At 40.8% G+C, this 20,261-nt stretch overlaps 1 protein-coding gene across 6 annotated transcripts in view; it reads left to right on the top strand.

The window, feature by feature from the left end:
- Positions 1-19,866, top strand: part of IKZF2 (IKAROS family zinc finger 2) — a 124,791-nt gene extending 104,925 nt beyond the window's left edge. For 4 of the 6 annotated variants that reach the window (XM_009945318.2, XM_009945325.2, XM_075430342.1 and 1 more), the window contains exons 7-8: positions 3,440-3,583; positions 9,484-19,866. In XM_009945318.2, coding sequence (XP_009943620.1) covers positions 3,440-3,583; positions 9,484-10,208 — 869 coding nt within the window. In that variant the 3' untranslated portion in view covers positions 10,209-19,866. The remainder of the gene's footprint in view (positions 1-3,439; positions 3,584-9,483) is intronic. The other 2 variants (XM_075430345.1, XM_075430344.1) reach the window with 1 other exon arrangement.
- The last annotated feature ends 395 nt before the right edge of the window (positions 19,867-20,261 follow it).

Raw genomic sequence — 20,261 nt, 5'->3', positions numbered from 1 at the left:
CCCCCTATTTTTTTCCTTACTGGAACAGTATAAACTTTTTTAATAGTATGTGTGGTTTCTTACAAATTAAGAAGCAAAACCTAAAAGATAGCTACTTCGAGCACTATGATTGAAAGACTAGAGTCTTCAGGAAAACAACAATTTTGTTCTGAAGACCATCCAGGTTTGTGTAATGAGAGTTTGGGCTTAGAACCAACATTTGGTGTTAACTGCAATTGAGGACATTAACAGTGTCAGAGATGGTAAATATTTGCATGGACAGTCCAGGAGCACACCCTGATAGCTGATCAACAACATCCCTGTACAGAAGGATACTCAAGCATGGGCTTTTCATGGACTAGACGCTTGATTTTTAGAATCAAGCCTTCCTGAGCCTAGACCGGAAGTTCACAGCATAAAATGAGTTGCTGTATCAAAGCTAGTTATAATGTGTTACCTGTTCTTTGGTAGCTCCCACTACCAAGGTAATGAAGTGCAATACAAAAGGAATTGCATTTACTGCAGTGTGTGTGTGTACACTCGAGTTTCTACCGCAGAGCAGCTGATCTGTGATAACTGTTGGTTGTGTGTGATCGGTTTGCTTTCCCCCTTTATAGTTTTGGTTTTCCTCAAAAAAAAATCGCAACAAACTGGGCTATTTGTCCTTTATTTGTATCTTTTTAAATTGAAATGAAAATTAATGTATCTAGAATTGACAATGCGATCTTTGGCTAAACTCTTTGGGTTTCTAAAATGTGACGTCTCACCTGTTTGGTCAGGTTTTGCATGCAATTTGAATAGTTTCAGAAGCTAGGCTATTCCTATCTCTCCCTTCTCCCAGGAAATCTACATAACAAAACACATTCCAGTAACTTGCTCCCTTCATAACACAAATATTGGCATGACTCGGTGATTCTTTTGCAAAAGAGCCATGCCCTGGATTGTAGAGTTGAGTTCTGAGATGGCAAAATGAGCTTGCAGCATGAAAGACATGAAAGGAAATGCTTTTATTTGTGATGATTTTAAAAGGAGTCCAAGCAGAATTTTTGTCTGACTTAGACAAGAGCAGATGTCTCTTTTAGCACTGTTCATTTTTCATGGAAGAAAGGTTTCAAATTCCATCTAGGAAATTTTACACCCATATGCCCAACAGTAGAATTATTTAATGATTACTGAATTGTTATAAGACATGCAAATGTCACTACATTTGGGGCTTAGTCAGATGGCTGTGAAAGTAGTCAGGAGGTTTTCAACTAATTTTGTGGGCAAGTACAGTCCTACAAAGCCAGCATGCTTTTAGCAGGTCTTCCTAAGAGTGATTTAAGAGCCCTTCACAGCTCCCTAGATCCCCACAGTCAGGCTTATGTGTTCTGTACACCAAGGGCTGGAAATTCTTGAAGGGGCACTCGTATGCAAACCTGGACCATCGCAGTGAGGACGGATATTGCCACTGAGCAGGGATCCAGGGTTTCACGCGGAGTGTGTGTGTGCATGTGCATGCATACGCTGATTTTTGGTAAGCCAAAAGGACAGTCAGATGCCAGTTCCCAGTGAAAATCAACAGACGTAATCTTTCCTTTCTTCCAAAATCTCCTTCTTGAGTAGAACTAGTGCAGATGGCTCCTGACCAAGCACAGTATTTAAATTACCTTAAAAATTCAGCCTTATCTGTTAAAGTATTCCAGACCTCCCAGTCTGCACTGGGCGTTAATTAGGTCACTTGAAAGCTGTGTTCCATTTTGTTGCAACATTAGATTCATTTCATATTTATGCTTTTTATTCCTCTCTTTCATTGATGCCAGCAGGACTGCCTTGTAAATGAGAAACCATTGTGTTTCTCAGGGGGAGCATCCTGTGCAAATAAAAAAGCAGCAGAGTAAATCATTTTATAGCATATGGTAGATTCTAAGCCTCAGAGTACTCAGCTTTCTATAGCAGCAGAGGCACAAATGGAATCAAATGAATAAATTGCCATGTTTTCTTGTTACAAATGTCTAAATTGAGAAGTTCACCTGAGCAGATACTCTGTTTTATAATTGCCTGGTATTTGCTCTTCGTTACTAGAAAGAAGGCCAAGACAAGGCTTTTATCACCCCATTTTTCATATATTATGTACTAGCCAAACAGCTGCATGTTTAAGAACAGGGCAATGATTATTTCATGTTAGGATCCTGAAGGTAGTTAAGTTACTTGGGTGAAAGTAGACTGTTGGTGTTCATTTATGGCACAGTCTCAGGGAGAAGGTATCCGTGATGTGAAAGGCCACTACGGTGAGAGACTAGAGGAGGACTAGCAGATGATGTGGGCTTCAGTCCTGCTCTACTACCTCTGCAATACCACCCATGACTTCACTGAAAGATTTGTCTAATACAGAGAATGCAATAGGTTGCTCACAGTTTACAAATTGTAGGAACTCTTTGCAAGATCATCCCAGTTTCTGTTTGTCTGCCATCCATTCTTCTCCTCAAATAATTTTTTACACCTCAGCCATCCCCTTGGTGCACCAAGTAGTGGCTGATCCTTCTGAAGTTTCTCTTGCTGCCTGATCAAGGTGAATGTGGGGCAGTTAGGCCATGTATTAAATTCATGGCAGCAGAGACGTGGGAAGAGCTACATGTGGAATCAGTCTTTTGACATATATTGAAAATGAGTTGGACTGTGAGCTTGATCTGCAGCATGGTACCACTGACCCGTCTTGGTGTTTATAAGAAGATGCTCAAGAAAAACAGAGTACTCTGTAGACATTTAGTGGTTAGCTATGTCAGCAAGTGACATAAAACCCTGTGCAAGTCGATCACTACCCTGATCTGTAGCCCATGCAATTCCTATACTGCTTTTGCTCTAGCATCTTATTCCCTAACCCAACAAGCGACAAAGACTGAAATGAGTAAAGACAGAAGGGATCGTTAATTTCTTGTTATTGTCAGGAGGAGAATGTATGAGCATTCCCCTAAGACAGTTAGCTCAGGAATGCTCCCTGCTGATCCCAAACATTGGGAAGACAGGCACAGAAGACTTGCATTCGTTGGTTGTTAGGTCTGTGTTTGAAGGGATAACATGTTAATCAAAAAATTGTTTCTCCAACTGATTCTGAAGGGAATTTCCATACGATGTAAATCCTGTAATTCCAGTACAGCGTTTGTTGATTTTACAATCTTGCATATAGAAAGAGGAAAGACACTTTAACAAACAGATCCTTCATTCCGGAAGCCTTTGTATTGGGCAACACACAGGCAGGCCCAGGAAACACCAGTCATCAATGTCTAGTATGTTTTTTAGTCATTGAGGTTAGCATGAAAAGAAAATAAGAATGGTAAGCATGCCGTATGATAAGTGTGAAGTTATGGGAATACACAAAGGAGGATAACTAAAAAGTGACATTGGCAACAGGTGACTGTATTTGTGTTGTCTGTGAAGTGTAGACCAGACTTGTCTGATACGATTTTTTGGTTTTATGTAGTACCTCCTATGGAAGATTGTAAGGAACAAGAGCCTGTGATGGACAACAATATTTCTCTGGTGCCTTTTGAGAGACCTGCTGTTATAGAGAAGCTGACAAGCAACATGGGAAAGCGTAAAAGCTCCACCCCACAGAAGTTTGTGGGTAAGCTTGAAAATACGCCTTTTATTATTTTTAGCGCATAGGTATAGGGTACTTGTTATTTGTAATACCCAGAAGAACAAGGGGGAAAGTAGCGCTCTAAGAACTTGGTTGTGATGGGGAGGGACAACAGTGGAGGTGGTTAAATCACAGCAAGAAATCCTGAAAATTACTAAATTAATTGTACAAACCCAGAGAATTCAAAACAGAGGTCCCTGGAATCAGGAAAATGGCTTAGAAAATCTTAGGCTTTTTATTGTGCCTAAAGGCTGTTTTGCTTTTAACTTTTCTCTGGCCCTGTTGTGTTTTAGACTTGTCATGTTCCCTATCCTTGCCCCAGCAAATAAAAACTAGGACTCTGATGTAACTATCTGTCTGCAAATGTGAGTGTGGTTAAAAAAAAAAAAAAAAAAAAGAAAGAAAGAAAATGAACAGGTATCTCAAGACTTGTATTAAGTTCTTGAGAGTTGACAACAACTGGTCTGATAATACCAGCATGAGGTAGTAAAGCCGCATCACTTCTGTTGGAAGAAGTGCTTGCTCCAAGTGCAGCATTCTGCACACAATAAAATTGCTAACACATTAATATAAAACAGCATTGGATGAGTTTTGGTTATCAAATTTAGAATCCTAGGCCCGGAATTCATATTTTGCTTTGTGTCTTGACACCTTAAAATTGTTCAGCTTGTAACAGGAGACAGTATGGGGGAATTTTAGTTAGTCTGAGAAGTAGCTTAAAGCTTCCTTTTACTGCTACCGAGGCATTGCTAAACTTCTTAAGAGGGCAGTTGGGACAGAGAATTATTTGGGGTAAGTGTATGCTGTTAGACTCCAAAGTCATGTAATACGCGTTTTCCACACTCACTCTCTGGAAGGACAGTTGTGCAGAATTTAAGGATGTCGTATGCTCATTCTGCCTACACTGAGGACACTTATGGAGTGAGGATCAGAGGGCTGTAAGCAATTAACACAACCATTTAGAAAAGTAATTGCCCCTCAGCTAAACACAGATTCAGATGAATTTGTTAAATCACCACTGAAGGTGGCTATAAGCTAACCCACATGGTTTTGAATAGTAGGGAGCTAGCAGCATGCAGCAGCTCACCTGGGGGGCACTGACACACTGGCCTGGCTGCTCTTGTTCATCTGACCATTCCCAAAGATCAGTGCTAAGCCAAGGTTAGGTCAGGAACAATCGAAGCCACACAAGAAACACTGGGAGGCATCGGTATTTCCTTGATTTTTATTAGTCCTTCTGAGATAAATGCTTAATTCTTAGACCGTTGTCTTTAAGAGCTTTCTGAAATGAATTACAGTATAGCTGATAAGAACTGGAGGATTTATGCTCTGATTTAGTTTACTGCTGTGACAACAGTTGGCGTTGAAGATGGTGGAAGTAGGAGCAGGACTCTGTACTGACAAGCCAAATACAACTTTATGAGATTGTAAACATGGCCTCATCATAGCAGGCTTCCCTAGTATTATCTCAGCAAGTGTAGTACTTTCTTGCAGGTTGTGGTCAATGGTGAAGTAGTTAACCATGCTGACACCTAAAATGGTGTGTCTAGACCTCAGAAACATTACAGCCTCAACAGGAAGAAGGGCAGTTCCCACCTCTTGCTCTTTTTCCACCAAGGCTGTCAACAGACGTGGACAGAATTGTATTTGCAATAGCTCTTAAAGGTTATCTTTGCAGGGGCTAGAGACTTTATCTGGGAGGGCTGGAGACATTGCTCCCTTCCCTTAAATTCTGACATACCTGTGCCTACTTTCACGTGCAGTAGAAGTTACTCATTGTAAGCATACCTCACAGCTGCAGCAGCCCACTTTTTGGATAGTATAAATTGGATCCATTTTTGAAAACTGTGGGTGGTGGTCTCTTTATTTTAACTTGTCCCCTCATGTGGAATTGAAAATATATTGTTATTGTCTTCAAAAGCAAGTTTGCTGATCAGAAGTCCTTGCCTGAGATATGCTGTAGCAAATTATTATTCTCTTCAGTAGGATATACTACTTTGTTGTTAGAGAAACCTGTTTCTTCTATACATATAACAGAAGATTTTGGTATTCCATTTTTCTGGGGCTAGGAATTCAGGGTTTCATGTCACATGCAGCTTTTCATCCAGATCCAGCTGTAGGGAAAAAAACGTCCTCTTTCATATTTACTGTATCTTATTTTTCTGCCTTTTCTCATCTTTTGTGGCATCACAGTGTTTGAATTGAAAAGCAGCAGTCTCTGCTTTGCTACCTTTCTTTTTTTCACCATGACCTCACTTTCTTCCCGTTTTCTCCCCGATGAAATATTGTTCAACTCTATCACGAAGAACTTGTAATGGTTCTCTTGCTTGCAGGAAATTTTTCTGTGCATACTGCAAGTGTGGCACCTGTCCAAAACAACTTAATGGTGTTTATGAGAAGGTCATGTAAGCATAAGCTAAAATCTTTGCATGCTACATCTGTCAATGCTTTACTGCTCTTTCTGATCAGCAGTCTCCAAGGGACCTTGGTTATGGACCACAGTCACTACTCTGGCTGAAATTTCAAGAGGAAAGGAAGCAGCATGCAACAAATAGAGTTGATTTCTGAGTGAGAGACCTGGTTATATATCTGCTTTTGAGGTACTAGTCTTACCAAACCTGTAGAGGTGGTGGAGGCAGAAAGAATAACTTACGATGCCCAGGAGTCTGAGTACTTGTTTTCTCTCCTTCAATGAAGGGGAGAAGCAGACAGTAGTGGGATTGAAAGCAACCATCTTCAAGCTGATCACATGAAACAGATTCACGTATTTTCAGCTCTCACAGAGTGTCACTGAGGTTAAGAACTGGCAGGATACAAAAGGAGACATTTATATGGCTTACGAAAAGACCACAGTTGTTATAGTAAGAATTAAAAATAGACATCTCAGAACAGATAAAGATCAACTGGCTTCAGAGTTAGAGTCCACTTCTAGTTAATGGGGGTCAGGAAGAAATTTAGCCAGTGGTAAATTCTGTAACTGCTTTTTCTCCCAGATTTCTTGCAGCTTTCTCCCAAGTGTCTGGAATTGCAGTTGCTTTAGGTACTTGTCAAGATGGGCTACAGGTATCACAGGACAGCTGTGTCTGTGTACTTTGATCTAGCTTCAAATGCCTGTTTTGAGGGTTTTTTTGAATGTCATATGATAAGATGACCACAGTGGAGAATGTTTCTTCTTCTACTTCACTACTGTAGGGCAAGTATGAATAGAATTGGAGCGTTTTTTTGCATGAAAACGCAAAATTATGAATCTGATTAGTTAGTTTTAAGTACAGATTTGGCTAAAGAGGAATTGGAATTGAAAACCATGTTGGACTGCTTTATTAATGTTGCTTCTGAGCTCTGTGTTTTATGCCCTCTCCTCCCCGTGTTACCATTTATTTTACTTTTTTATGTCACAATCCATTTCTAAGGCCCTGACATCTTTGGAACTGGCTCATAATTAAAGGAATGAATAATTTGGGTCACTGGGAATTTACAGTTTTCTCTACTCTGCTGTCTGTGGTGGAGTAACTGGACATGGAAGACAGAAGGAATCAAAATAAGGTTTGTGTCATTCATCCAAGTAGTCCGTAAAGGATAGGTATTACTATGTGGTCTACATAGCCTACAAAGGACTAACAGCACATTTGGAGGTTGGATGAGACTCTCATCAAGATCCAGTTCTTTATTCAAAGACAGGAAGGATACAGGTGGCCAGAGCAGGTGACAGGCCGGACCAATGGACTTTTCCATTTTCATTTCCTTCTTCCTACCATGCAACAGTCACCGCGTGCCTCCTGGAGCTGTCCTCCAGTCCCACTTTAGCCCCACTTGGGAAGGAGCTGCTGGATTTCAAGGGAGGCTGGAGCCAGCCCCGGTAAAGAGTTGCCCATTGTATCAGCGGTAGGACAGCCATCACAGACAGCAAGACTGCCAGTCCACGGCAGAAACACTGAAAAGAGGAGGTTTGAGGGCAAGAATCATCATGTTACATTACAAAGGCCATCGTTGTAGCACCATTTGCTGCTTCTTTCCTTCCCTATTGTTCTCCAGATATCTAAAATGTAACAAAGGAACAGTTTTCTCCATTATGCTTTCTTTCTATAAGCTAGGAGCATAACTTAGCTAACCGTAGGGAAATGTGATAAGGTACGTGAACATGGTGGCTGATCAGAAGCATGTGAGCAGTACTGCTGAAGAGAGTAGGACTATTCATGTGCTTCACTTTAGACTTGCATTTAATTACCTTGCTAATCAGGGCTAAGTTCCCAAGCAAAAGTGATGCGTCATCTCCAAGTATAACCTGATTGTTCCGTGGGTAATGTAAAATTATTTCTCTCTTGTGCATCACTTTAAGATAAGCCACACTAAGTGGAATGGATTGTTATAATCAAAAATAAAATGCTGAGTGATAGCTATGTTGAAATGTACTAATGCTATTTGGAAGAGATTTGGCATTACAGTTCTGTTTCTTTCTTATGGTGGTTTATACACATTTTTGTTCCAAGCAATTCTGGCAAAAGGTGATAGAAGTTTTTTGAGTTCTTTAATTCTTGGGTAGCCAAATCAGTTGTATGTAATGACTTCCTGAATTTATTAGCTTACATTATTGAAGAAAAATGTGGTTTTATGTACTGAGGCAGTGAAAAGTAACAAAAGGAATGAAAACCCAAGCAAAATTCGTTCTCAAACTTTGTAAAATCAGCTTCAAAAGTTAACTGTTAACAGATAACTAATATTTGTGTGTGAATACGTATGAGCATGTATATCTTGTATCTTGCACATACACATATAACCTTTTCTATTTAAAAAGAAGAGTTGTTATATGAACTTTCCTTGTACTGACACTCTAAAGCCATCACTGGAAAAGCAGTGCTGCTGAGCTGGGCCCTGATGTAAGTAGTGGTAAATTTATTAATCTCAAAGGAGAGCTGTGATATGCAACAAGCCCTGTGACTAGCGTAATTTTGCCAGCGTGTGGTTCTGGTGTCACGTATCTCTAATGCCACTGATTTAAAAAGGTTACAAGGATGTGAGTTTGGATTCGCACAGTGATGAGTTGGCCAACTTCATCATCATTACGTATTTATTTTTCCTGTCTCAATGAAAGTTGCTTTTGCCTTTTACCAAATGAAACTACCTATACATGCAGTTTTTCTGTTTTGTTTTCTTGCCTAAATAGACACTGGTGGGGGGGGTGTCTTTTTTTGTCAGTGCAACACTTTGGGATAGGATTTTTTTTTTTTTTTGAGGAGGTGAATTACAAAGATATTATAGCCTGAATGTAAGATGGTAGGTCAGGCCCCAGTGCTCCTGGTACTTGCTCCATTCTTTGCCTGCATGCAATTATTTTATATTTTTTCTGCTGGTTGAAGGACTTACATATTGTGGTTCTAAAAGTGACACTGTAGCAACCTTCTGTACCTGTTGCTTTGGTTTCTCACTATGCAGCCGTGTTGTAAGTATGAGGCACCTCAGAGTGAGGGGGACGTGTGGTACTGCCTCTCTTATTTTTGGGAGAGTATGTCTCATGGTGTAAACCAGCAGAGTTTCATTGATCTCGGTGGTTCAATCCCATTTTCTACCAGTTAACATGTATTTCTTAACTTTAAGCGTGGGCACAGTCAGGCCCAGTGAAAGGTTTGTAGTTGGTCTGGAGGTCGCTGCAGCCATGTGTTTCACGTACAGTAAAAAAAAAAAAGCTGTTGGTGAGGTTGCTGTTTTTTACCCACCTCGGGACAAAAACTTTGTCGGAGGTCAGTAAACAAGTAGGAGGAGGCTAACTTTGGACTCTGGAATGAATTTCACCCCAAGTCAGGGATTTTCTGTCCCTCCCCATCCCTTTGACAGCGAAACCTTGGAGTGATTACATTGATTTTTCTCGTTCATTTGCTCTTGTCCCTTAGGTGAAAAGCTCATGAGATATGGCTATCCAGATATTCCTTTTGATATGAACCTAACCTATGAGAAGGAGGCTGAGCTGATGCAGTCTCACATGATGGACCAAGCCATCAACAATGCAATCACCTACCTTGGAGCTGAGGCACTTCACCCCCTGATGCAGCACACGCCGAGCACAATTGCAGAGGTGGCCCCGGTCATCAGCTCAGCTTATGCTCAGGTCTATCATCCTAACAGGATAGAAAGGCCTATTAGCAGGGAAACAGCTGACAGTCACGAGAACAACATGGATGGCCCGATCTCCCTCATAAGACCAAAGAGTCGAACCCAGGATAGAGAGGGCTCCCCCAGCAATAGCTGCCTGGATTCTACTGACTCAGAGAGCAGCCACGAAGACCGCCAGTCCTACCAAGGAAACTCTGCCTTAAATCCCAAGAGGAAGCCAAGCCCGGCTTATATGAAGGAGGACGCCAAGGCTTTGGATGCCACAAAAGCTTCTAAGGGCTCTTTAAAGGATATCTACAAGGTCATCAATGGAGAAGGGGAGCAGATTAGGGCTTTCAAGTGCGAGCACTGTCGCGTCCTTTTCCTGGACCATGTCATGTACACCATCCACATGGGCTGCCACGGCTACCGGGACCCGCTAGAGTGCAACATCTGTGGCTACCGAAGCCAGGACCGCTATGAGTTCTCGTCGCACATAGTCCGAGGGGAGCACACATTCCATTAGGCCTTCTCATCCAAAGGGGACTTGTATGAAGTAGAAGAACTGCACATGAAGAAATACTGCACTTACAATCCCACTTTTCCTCAGACATTGAGACGCCTGTTTTGTTGTTGTTGCTGTTGTTGTTGTTGCTGTTGTTTAATTATTATTATTATTAACCTTATTTTTTGTGGACCCAACCTCATTTGCTCTGCCCAGCTTAAGAATGGAAAGAAGGAAGGGAAGCGATAAAAGAGGGGTTTGTTGTTGCTGTCGCTTTTTGGTGAGTGACCCACATCGCTTTCTGTGGGAATTGAAAGGCAGTCCATTACTGTCTCAATCAGCTGCACATTGTGTCCTGTTTTGGGATATCGCTCAACCCTGCTAGGTGTTTTAAAGTCCCGACAAATGCCACTCATTTATAAATTCAGATTAGTAGGTAGAAACATTTCAAAGGAGAGCCTTTCTCAAACGTATAGATACAGTGAGGTGTTTCAGTGGCTGGAGGGGCGAAAGGGGGAGCTTTATTCTACAGAATGAGCAACTATTTTTAAACCAAAACTGTTAGGGTTTTTGGAGCACGAATCAAAGTCAATATTCCTTTCAAAGGTACTTTCTAGGGTGAGCTGTTTTCCTGGTTTCGGTCTGTATTGCCCCTCTAGAATGTTTAAAAAAAAAAAAAAAAGAGAAACATATGTCTTAACACTGTACCACATCATAGCAGTTTAGTTTCTTAAGTTCGAGGGCCTTCTGTGGTAAGTCTGAGGCTTTGTGTTTTTATTTTCCATAACTCATGAAGCACCTTTTTTAGAATTGTTGATTTACTGTTACTCCATGCCTATGTGTTGACTCACTGGCTTCTTAGAGACCCTTGGGAGCCTTACTTATTTAGTTGCACCCTATCTTTTAATAAAGAGCATTTAGAAATAACATTTAAACTTACTTCTAGGACAGTAAGCGGCCTAGGAGTGGTGAGAGAGTCTGTAGTTTACTCGAGGTTTTGCTGCTCTTCTGAAATAATTTTGTTTTAAAATTACGAATTTTAAAATGGCGACAGTACTAGTAGCAAAATGTTCTTTAAATATAATTATATATCTATATATACTTATATAAATGCTTTCTTATCACAGTGTTAATGTCTTGGCAACAGCCTAAACTAAGACTTGCAGTTGGGAAAATACTAGGAGCCAGGTGTTCAGCCAGCAATTAGTCCTGTTAGCTCCACTGGATTTAATGGAACTACCCCAACTACTTCAGCTACATCAGGATCCGAGCCTTGACCATTTATTCTCTTCTTGACATCTTATTTGCTAATTTGCCAAACCAATGACATACTTCTAAGTCATCAGTTCTGCTTTAATTTAGGAGTGGAAGTCTTTGCAGATTTTGCTGGAAAGCCTTTGTTCTTAGAGAGCACCAGAGCCCTGCCAACGAACAGATCACATGTGACCTTCCCTACTTCTGTAGAAAGTGGTACATGGAGATGCAGGCGCTGTGCTTTGATTTGGATTTGCGGATTCCATTTTTATTCCTAATTTATTGATTTCACTGCAGGGAAAACAAATGGAGAAACAAACTCCAGAGCAAGTCCCTGAATTACAGACTGGACACACAAAAAAAAACAACCCACACCAGTCTGTTTTGTTTCCTTTCTTCCAAAACAAAACTTCTTCCAATAACAAAACTAGTAACCACCCAGAAAGTTGCAGGTTGCATCAGTAAAAACTGGGCTTAAACCTACATGACAGATTGCCATTGAAACCCAACTGTTTGTACCAATCACAATTGAAATGTTGTTGTTTGGCAACAAGAGCGCAGCTTGAAAATGGAAAGATCTGCATGGGTTTAACCCCCTCCGTGCACACAGTCTCCATGCACTTGGTGAGACCTTTTCCAAAGTATAAAGTTACTGAAGTATAAGAGAGAGAGCAAGATCAGGCCATAATGAATTCCCATCTGCTCACTTCAATCTGTGTATTTGATGCATATGCCAGTTTGCTGTTCGTTTTGAGGGTACTGGTTTTTTAATTCTTCGCTTCCTAGACCTGGAGCATTTGAAAGTAAGAGCTGAGTAGTATTGATTGAAATCTTTTTATGGTGACATTCTTGGCAGCTAGAACCTGTGTTTAGAAAGGGTACAGTAGATCATGGCCAGATTACCTGATGACTGCTTCCCAGCACTGAAATGCTATTAAGTAGGAGCTGGTAAAGTCTTGCAGTAGCCTATTAATTATAATACAATATGGAAAGAAATGTCATCTTGTGTAATGTGAGAGCTATCAAGGCTGGGAATATACAGGCTTTGGAGAGACAGATTTAAAGACCTATTCCCAACATTGTTCTTAATGTTCCCCCTCCCTCTTTCTTCATCCTAATGTAGAAGAAACTCTGGCAAAAGAACCGCTGTCGTCCTTCAGACCATTCTCATTTTCTTGTGCTTGGTGCAATCAAAGGAGTTTGTGCAGAAGAAAAACTTTTGTTCTATATGGCTGATTCTCTGCAGTTATGAAGGCTGGCATAGCAGGTGGCCAGCCATGTTCTGCATCAGGATGTGCTTGGAAATTCAGAAAAGGGGGGCTACTTTATCCACAAATAAGTTGGTTGCAATTACATCTGCTGTTGGTTAGTGTGCACTTTCAAAGATCAAATGGGGAGGCTCAGTGATGTTGTAGCTGGTTTCAGTTAAGCCCAGCTTCTTGTTCCAATGGTAGCATGTGAGATCTGTATGTGAGCACTGCCATGTCCTGGTATCACAGGCACAGACAACTGGGGAGGCAGTGGGCAGACATGCTCGTTTATTTATCTTCCAAAACCTGCATTTTATGGAGAGCAAGAAGCTGAAGGGTTGCATGAATTTTTATCATCAATGTCTTTTTCTGAACACTCACTGAAGTTTTTCATCCTAGAGCTAGGGAAAGGAGAAAGATCAAATTCTAGTTCAAATTCTGAACAAAGATTTGGACTAACATTTATTTTAGCATTTTAGTTTACCTATGAAAAATTATTGGAGGATTTTATATAAAGCAGTTTGCCCCCACACGGAAGTGTGCAAAATGGGGCCTTAGAGATTTTTTTTTTTTTTCCTTGTTTGCTCTCTGCAGAGTTCTAAGAAAAGCTCTTGAGTTTTGTCGAGTTCATTAGTCATTCACAGTGTACTAGGAATTTCAGAAGATAATCCTTGGCCTGCAGATCCATTTGTTTTAAGTATTTGGTGTTGGAAATCGAACCTGGCTGATTTTTATTGGACTCTCTTGAAATTCTTGGAATCGGATTTCCAGTTAAAAACATGCATTTGCAAATTTAGAATTGGCTTCCTGTGAGCATTCCCCATTTTCATTAAAAAAAACCAAAAGGCCATTTTTGCACACATCCCTGCCAGTAAACCCTTTCTCTTCTTTTTACATCAAAAATGGCAAAATTCTGACTGAATTTAGAGTATTACAAGCCTATTAATTGAAACAGAAGCATGACTACTTATTCTGCTCCCGGTATGATCCATATTCTTGGAGCAAAGGGCATTATCTATATATCTGCTGTTATGGCCAATGAATTTTACAGCCACCTCTCTTTGCAGTCAGTTAGGAGTGCACATCAAAATATATAGCATTTTTCAGTAAAGCCAGCTCTTTACTCAGTAATTTATGGGATTAAAACAATTTTATTCTCCTTAAAAAGCGCTTCTGTCTATGATGCGATGTGAAAGGTGTCTAGGCATTAACCTCCATTGGTCTGTATTAGAGAGAAAGAATCTAAATTTGGTGGTGACTTGACTTTTTAATGGTAGTAGTTTCTACAATAGGAGGACAGAGCTCACAAACTAACCATGTGGAACTAAAGTATATTTAGTAAAAGGTGAAGAAATGCTCAATTTTCAAATTTCTTTCTGTTTACAAGGGCATTCCTGAATTGGGGCTGTCAGGCAGAAGAGGAGGCCAGGAATTCAACTAAACCCTTCAAAACCGGCCCTTAGTAGGACTTAGTAGTGTTGTCTGTGTCCAGAGCTAGCTTTTTGATATTTAAAAAAAAACAGACAGCAGACACACCTTCCTCCAGATAGAAGCTTTGGAGATAATTTAGGGAAATGTGCTTATTTCAGCCAAGGACAAGAGCCGCAGTAATACAATTCACTAGATACTCTTCCTTAACTCTTCACTGTGCATTACAATGTAAGGAGGAGGAAGAAGGGAGGCTGCACTAATACCTGAGTTGCCCAACCTCAGTGTGGGATTTTAGGAAAAGTGTGATGAGATTGGCTTTGACACTAGAAATTTACATCTTGTCTTGGCTTGGTATCATTTAAAAACAAAAATGGATGGTAGTAATGGCCTGCGGTCTAGGGCAGCTGGAGATTTAGAGAAAGTATATTTATATATATATGGTATTGTACAATTAGATATATGCTTTATTGTATATGTGCCTTTTCCAGATGCATTTTGGAAATTCATGATGTCATTCATGATATCCTACCATACCTTTTCAGAATGCACAACAAAAAACAACCCAAAGTAAACATCCCTTCTCCTACGGCGTAGCGAGGCAGATCCCCCTCCCCCTCTGCACCCTCCTTGGCAGCTTGACCCAGAGAGAGGACTGTCTCGGTATTTTGCTGTGAGATTTGCTGTAGTCAGCTGGCGAAGGGGAGTGAGAAGGGCTGAAAGTTACCCTCACAAAGTGCATTCCAGCTATCCAGCCAGAGCTGGTCTGGGAGCTGGTCCCAGCCAACACGGCGTCCCCAGAGCAGCACCGAGACTCGCTGCGAAAGCCCCCAGCTGCACAGTGCCCTGTAGAGTGCCAGGGCAGCAGTCTCCTGTGTTCTCCCCCTCCACAGCTTTACGTAAAGCATGCTTGAAAATGGACTTTGCTGTGCTTTTAAGTTCCCACTTAGGAACGGGAGCAGACTGTAAAGCATCTGCCACCTGATTCAACTGGAAAAAGAAATCTGGCAAGAACAAAAGTCCTTTGGAAATGGTTTGCAAGTTTGACTGTCACACTTCTGCTGCTCTTATAATTGATGCAGAGATGAGAGAAGCCCATCTGTAGGGATGTTATGGGGGTTTATTAGCTGGAACGCTTCGGTGAAAAGTGCAGTGTGTGTTTCGGTACTTTCCTGGCGGGTTGGTGACCTAGTTTCAGATCTGGTTATTTACCCTGCAAAGCGTGCCGGCATGGGCACGGCATGAAGCCTGCCTGCAGGAGAGGTGTCTAGGCCAGAACGCTTCCGGCCAGACCCCGAGCCTGGCAGCAGCCTGATGTCAGCTCCTCAGCATCTCTCTTCTGGGGCCAGGGCCACAGGAGTCACAGAGAGCATGTGGGAGGAGAAATTAAGTAGAAAAGAGGCAGAATTTGCTTTGTAGTAAATATATTCCCTTTTATTCCATGAAGAGTTGTCCTGAAGTATGGGCCAAGGAGAACATCATTGGTTTCTAATTTAGCCTTCTACGGCCATGCTGGAAAGTGTTTGATTTCTGTCCTTCTCCTTTGCTGAGGCTCTGAAGTGAATAGAGGACGGTCAGGAGGAGGTGGTGTGCTGATGTTTTGCCATGCTGCACCCTTGACAGGCCAAGATAACCATAAAACTGGTGTCTGTTTAAGTCACCTAGCTTTTCAGTTGATCGTGCAGACCAACGTTCCCTGTTCCTGTTTGCTTTCAGCCTTCAGAAAGGTGGTAACTGGTATGCTCAAGCGGATCCTCGCTTGGGAAAGTAACTGCCTGTGCTCTCTCCCTCTGTTAAAACTTTTCCTTTACGTACAAATCATGGGACCTAATTAATCAGTGGACAGAAATGACCATTTCAACAAAGGTTTACATTGCTGTAGTAAAACCTAATATTATTTACAGTTACAAAAAAAAATACTGTGATATATTTACTAGCAGTAGGTGAAGTATTTTAACCGGGTGAATGATGACAAAGTTAGTCTAATCATGTCTTGAGATGGGCTCGTGTGATGTGTACTCTGTGGGGAGAAAGGGAGCAGCTTGACCCAAAGCTTGGGCTGATGCTTCCTTCCTGTAGCAGGTATTTAGGCAACTGCACGGGAGCCCAAGAAAGCATTTGAGCACATGATTAGCCTCCTGCCATCCCTTCGATTGGATCTGGAAGTCCGCAGGAGCTTTGCAGTTAACCGTGCACTTAATAATTACCGTTCTTTGTGAGATCAGGGCCTTGCCTTATTTGTGCAGCACAGCAGCTCTGGTTAGGTCTCGGCCAGCCGCATTCAGTGGCAGGGCTATGCGGTGAGAACGCGTTCGCTTACGTTTGTGTAGTAGCCTTAATTCCTCGCACTCGGCAGTACGTGAGTACTGGTAGTCTCTAGTCTGTATTACCAGTCACGGATAAAATACGGACACCTCCCGCAAGGCGTAGTGGAGAGCGTGACTCCGCTGCTGGCACAACGAGGCCAGTTTGCAGTAAATCGGGCCATTTAGTTTTACCTCAAGTGACATCAAATAAGAAAAGCTTCTTGAGGGGGTAGAGGTCACTGAATCCCCTACTATGCACTTACTGGGATTTGACATTGCTTACTGGAAATGGACGTTTGTTCCTGAACACACTGTAACAAGGGAAGGACTTTTCGGTTATTTTTGTAGTAGTTCAGATTCTGAAACTGTGATCAATTATTTGACAAATTGTCAAGTGTCCTCAGAGCTTGAACACGTTCGCTTCCCCTGCTGTGTAGCAATCCCCTCTGACTTTCAGTGGGTTTCTCGTTCTCTCTCCCCCTTTTCCTTCTCTGAGCTTTAAGTCTGGGCCTGCTCTTGTCTCCTGTAGCTTTGGGCTGTCTAGGGTTTTGAGATGTGTTTGGGGGGTTTTTTGTTCATTGGCTGTACAGTCTGTTTACATATTTTTGTACTCAAGTGTAGTTTTATATTAAAAATGGGAAAAAGAAAAAAAGGTAGTTGATTTAAGAAAATTTTGAGAACTTAAGGTACGTACTCTTTGTAACATTTTAAAGATCTAGGGTACCTTCCGAGATGACTCCACAGTGATGTAATTATAATACTGTATATTTGCCTTCCTTTTTAGTTGGTTTTATTTTCTGGTTGTTTGGGGTTTTTTTTTCTTAAAATGTATATCTTTTTATGAGAAACTGGAAACTTTTAATGCAAATGTTTAGAAAGATTTAAAATTGTAAAGTAAAAAAGTCGTATAATTTTTTTTCTTGTTGGAAGAAAATGCTTTAAAAAAGTTTTACTACTGTTTTATTCCAGGGTGGGGGTTACCAACCCCAGATTTGCTTCTTGTGCTTCATTCTTGGATCCTGCTTTCTAAACATGCTCATTGCAGACATGGTTGAGTTGCTTATATTAGTTTAAAAAAAAAAAAATCACCAACAAAACCACCTTTTGGGGTTATTTTTCTGTTCAAGTGCAATACTTCTCCTGACATCTTATTAATGGACAATGGTTTCTTTTTTCATTCCTCAGTCCACACAAATCAGTGAAACAAAGTGCTCTGTCTTAAATTCATTCAAAGATAAGGTTCAAGTAACTACGTACTACAAAAGGTGAGAAACTGTAAGTTAAGGCTAAAGCCCATACCTTAACTCCTGCTTTTATTTGACATTGAAACACGTCCAGCGTATGAATTAAGGACATACCTGTTCTTGCCTCTTCCTTCCTTTTCTTTTATAATTGCAGCTTTGTTTTTAAGAAAAGCACTTAATATTGATGTTTATTAAAAAATAACACAAAAAAAAAATCTTTTGGTCTGATCCAAAACCCACTCAGTGGAGACTCTTGTTGACTTTGATGGTGGATTTTGGATTAGGCCTAATCTCTTAGCTAGGGCAAAACTGCCATTTACTCTAATGGGAGAGATTTGCCTGCGTAAGAATTACAGGACTCATGTCCTTTATCTACCTGAGAGACCAGAAAAGCTTCTTTACAGTTGTCCTTGTCTTATATTTTAGATGGGACTTGTTTTACATATCATACATATTTATATATAGTGTATTTTTAATGCCTTTTTTTCCCCCAGTAGACTGAAGCCGCTGTTCTGTAAATATGTATTTAGGTACGTAATAAAAAAAAAAATCCCGTTGAGATTTCTTTGAAAGGCAGTTACTGCGCATGCACAGTAGCCACTTTTGTCTTTTAAATTTGTATTTAAGATATTTCTTTTTAATAACAACAAAAGTGAGGAGACTGTATCCTGATCTGATTGGTTGCCAAAATTATTTCCCCGACTCATGTTTTTGAATTCAAGAAGAACAATACGTTTGGTGGGTGACTGTCGTGGTTGCCCACAGGTTCACACTCCTTGGGCCAAATTCTGATAACCTCACATAGGTTGCTCAGGTCCTCCCACAAACAGAGACCGCACTGAAGCAGTGGGATCATAACAAAGGACGCACCATTTTGTGAGCATAATTTCAGGCTGTGGGGTCTGACCCATTTGTCACTGCATCTTCCCTGACTCGCGTGGAGTTGCACTCTGCCCACTTTCATGCTGTTTTCCTGAAGCCAGCTGGGTGAGTAGTCTGGCAAATGACCACTTTTCTGCCAGGTTATGATTTCTTAATTCTGTGACAGATGTTCTGAGCTCAAATTGAGGAATCTTTTAAATTAAAAAATTAAATTAAAAAAAGAAAATCATAGAAATCAGGGTTTATTCCAAAAGCCAGTGAAGACACTGAGAATTGTCCCATTGCTTTACATGGTCATTGGCACATGCTCTTATAAAAGGAGTTCAGAACTTATCACTGTGTCAGTGGTGCATGTCAGCAACCCTAATGTAAACCTGTATCTCTCTGCTAAAAAGTTTTTGCTGGTATAGACTGAACTATGGACTTCTTGTTGTTTTTTTTTTATTATACTTAGCATACATGCATACATATGGTCCACATCTGTGTGTGTGTACTCTGTACATGTGTGAGTGTTGTACAGCCATGTGAGAATGTGAGTCTGTATGTGTGTATAAATAAAAGAAGCTGCAGAAACTTTGTAATACTTTGTGAAAAGGATTATATTATAAAGGTTTGTACTGTCTTGAGTGCACAGCTACTGGAATAAATGTAGGGAATCTCAGGAACAAGCATATAATTTGTCCAAGAATTATTTCTTCTCAGAAGTGTAAGTGCAGTTTTTAATTCTGTATATTATTTAATATTTTACCAATAAAAATAAACTTCTGACATGAAAGGGTTTTCCATTCAAGCTTCCTGGAAACATTGGTGTATGCATACACTTTTCTTTCTTGCAGCAGGAAACACGCATGACAATTTGGCATCTCAAAGGAATCATATTGCTACCTGAGAACAAATCCTATTAATTAACTAGAGAGACTAAATGTGTTATGATTTGGGGTTATGAGTATGGGTTATGAGACTGGTGAATTGGGCGCAGACTGAATTTTAATATTCATTGAAACTAATGACAGTCTTTTCATCAGCTTCAGCATGAGCTAGAGAAGTATGCCTCTTGAGATCCTACTATGTAAAATGCTGGCATTGGTCACCTGCCACTTGGTCTACCGTGTTTTTTAAATGAGTTAGTGGACTTTTTCTGGAAAACACTCGGACCACGTAAATAATTCCTTTGGACCCTTCCCTCAGCATGGGTTTTTGGCTGAGTTCCCTCTGTCGTATCCAGAGGTCATCTTCCCAGTACGGATTTATTGGGTAGTTCACACCACCTAACTTGTTCTTTCTTTCCTAATGCAGCTATCACTCTGGTAGCACTCACAGTACAAACTCTTCAGAATAAAGGAAGATCTCATGAAGCTTCAGATGTTGTCTGTTGTTTATTTTAAGAATCTCTTGTAAATTCTTCATTAAAGATTAACCAGCTTCTCCCCCTAATAAGTGTTCATCGTTGACGTGAGAATGGAAACACCTTCAGCTATCATCTGAATAAAGTTTAATCTTCCTTTAAGTCATCCTTGATGTATGTTGTCTCTGAGGAATGCTTCTGTCTGATGAGCAGAATTTCCCCTGTTTTCCGTCACTCAGAATTGCCAGATTACTGGGTTTGCTTCAAAAAGACCCGAGATTCAGCTAATGGGAGAGTCCAAATATTTAATGCATGGTGCCATTATAAGACAGAAACGACTGGCTTGGCTGATTCAAGGTCCTGTC

The sequence above is a fragment of the Opisthocomus hoazin genome, chromosome 9 (assembly GCF_030867145.1).
Source record: "Opisthocomus hoazin isolate bOpiHoa1 chromosome 9, bOpiHoa1.hap1, whole genome shotgun sequence".
NCBI classification, from domain to species: domain Eukaryota; kingdom Metazoa; phylum Chordata; class Aves; order Opisthocomiformes; family Opisthocomidae; genus Opisthocomus; species Opisthocomus hoazin.
This window is presented reverse-complemented; position numbering and strand designations above follow the sequence as displayed.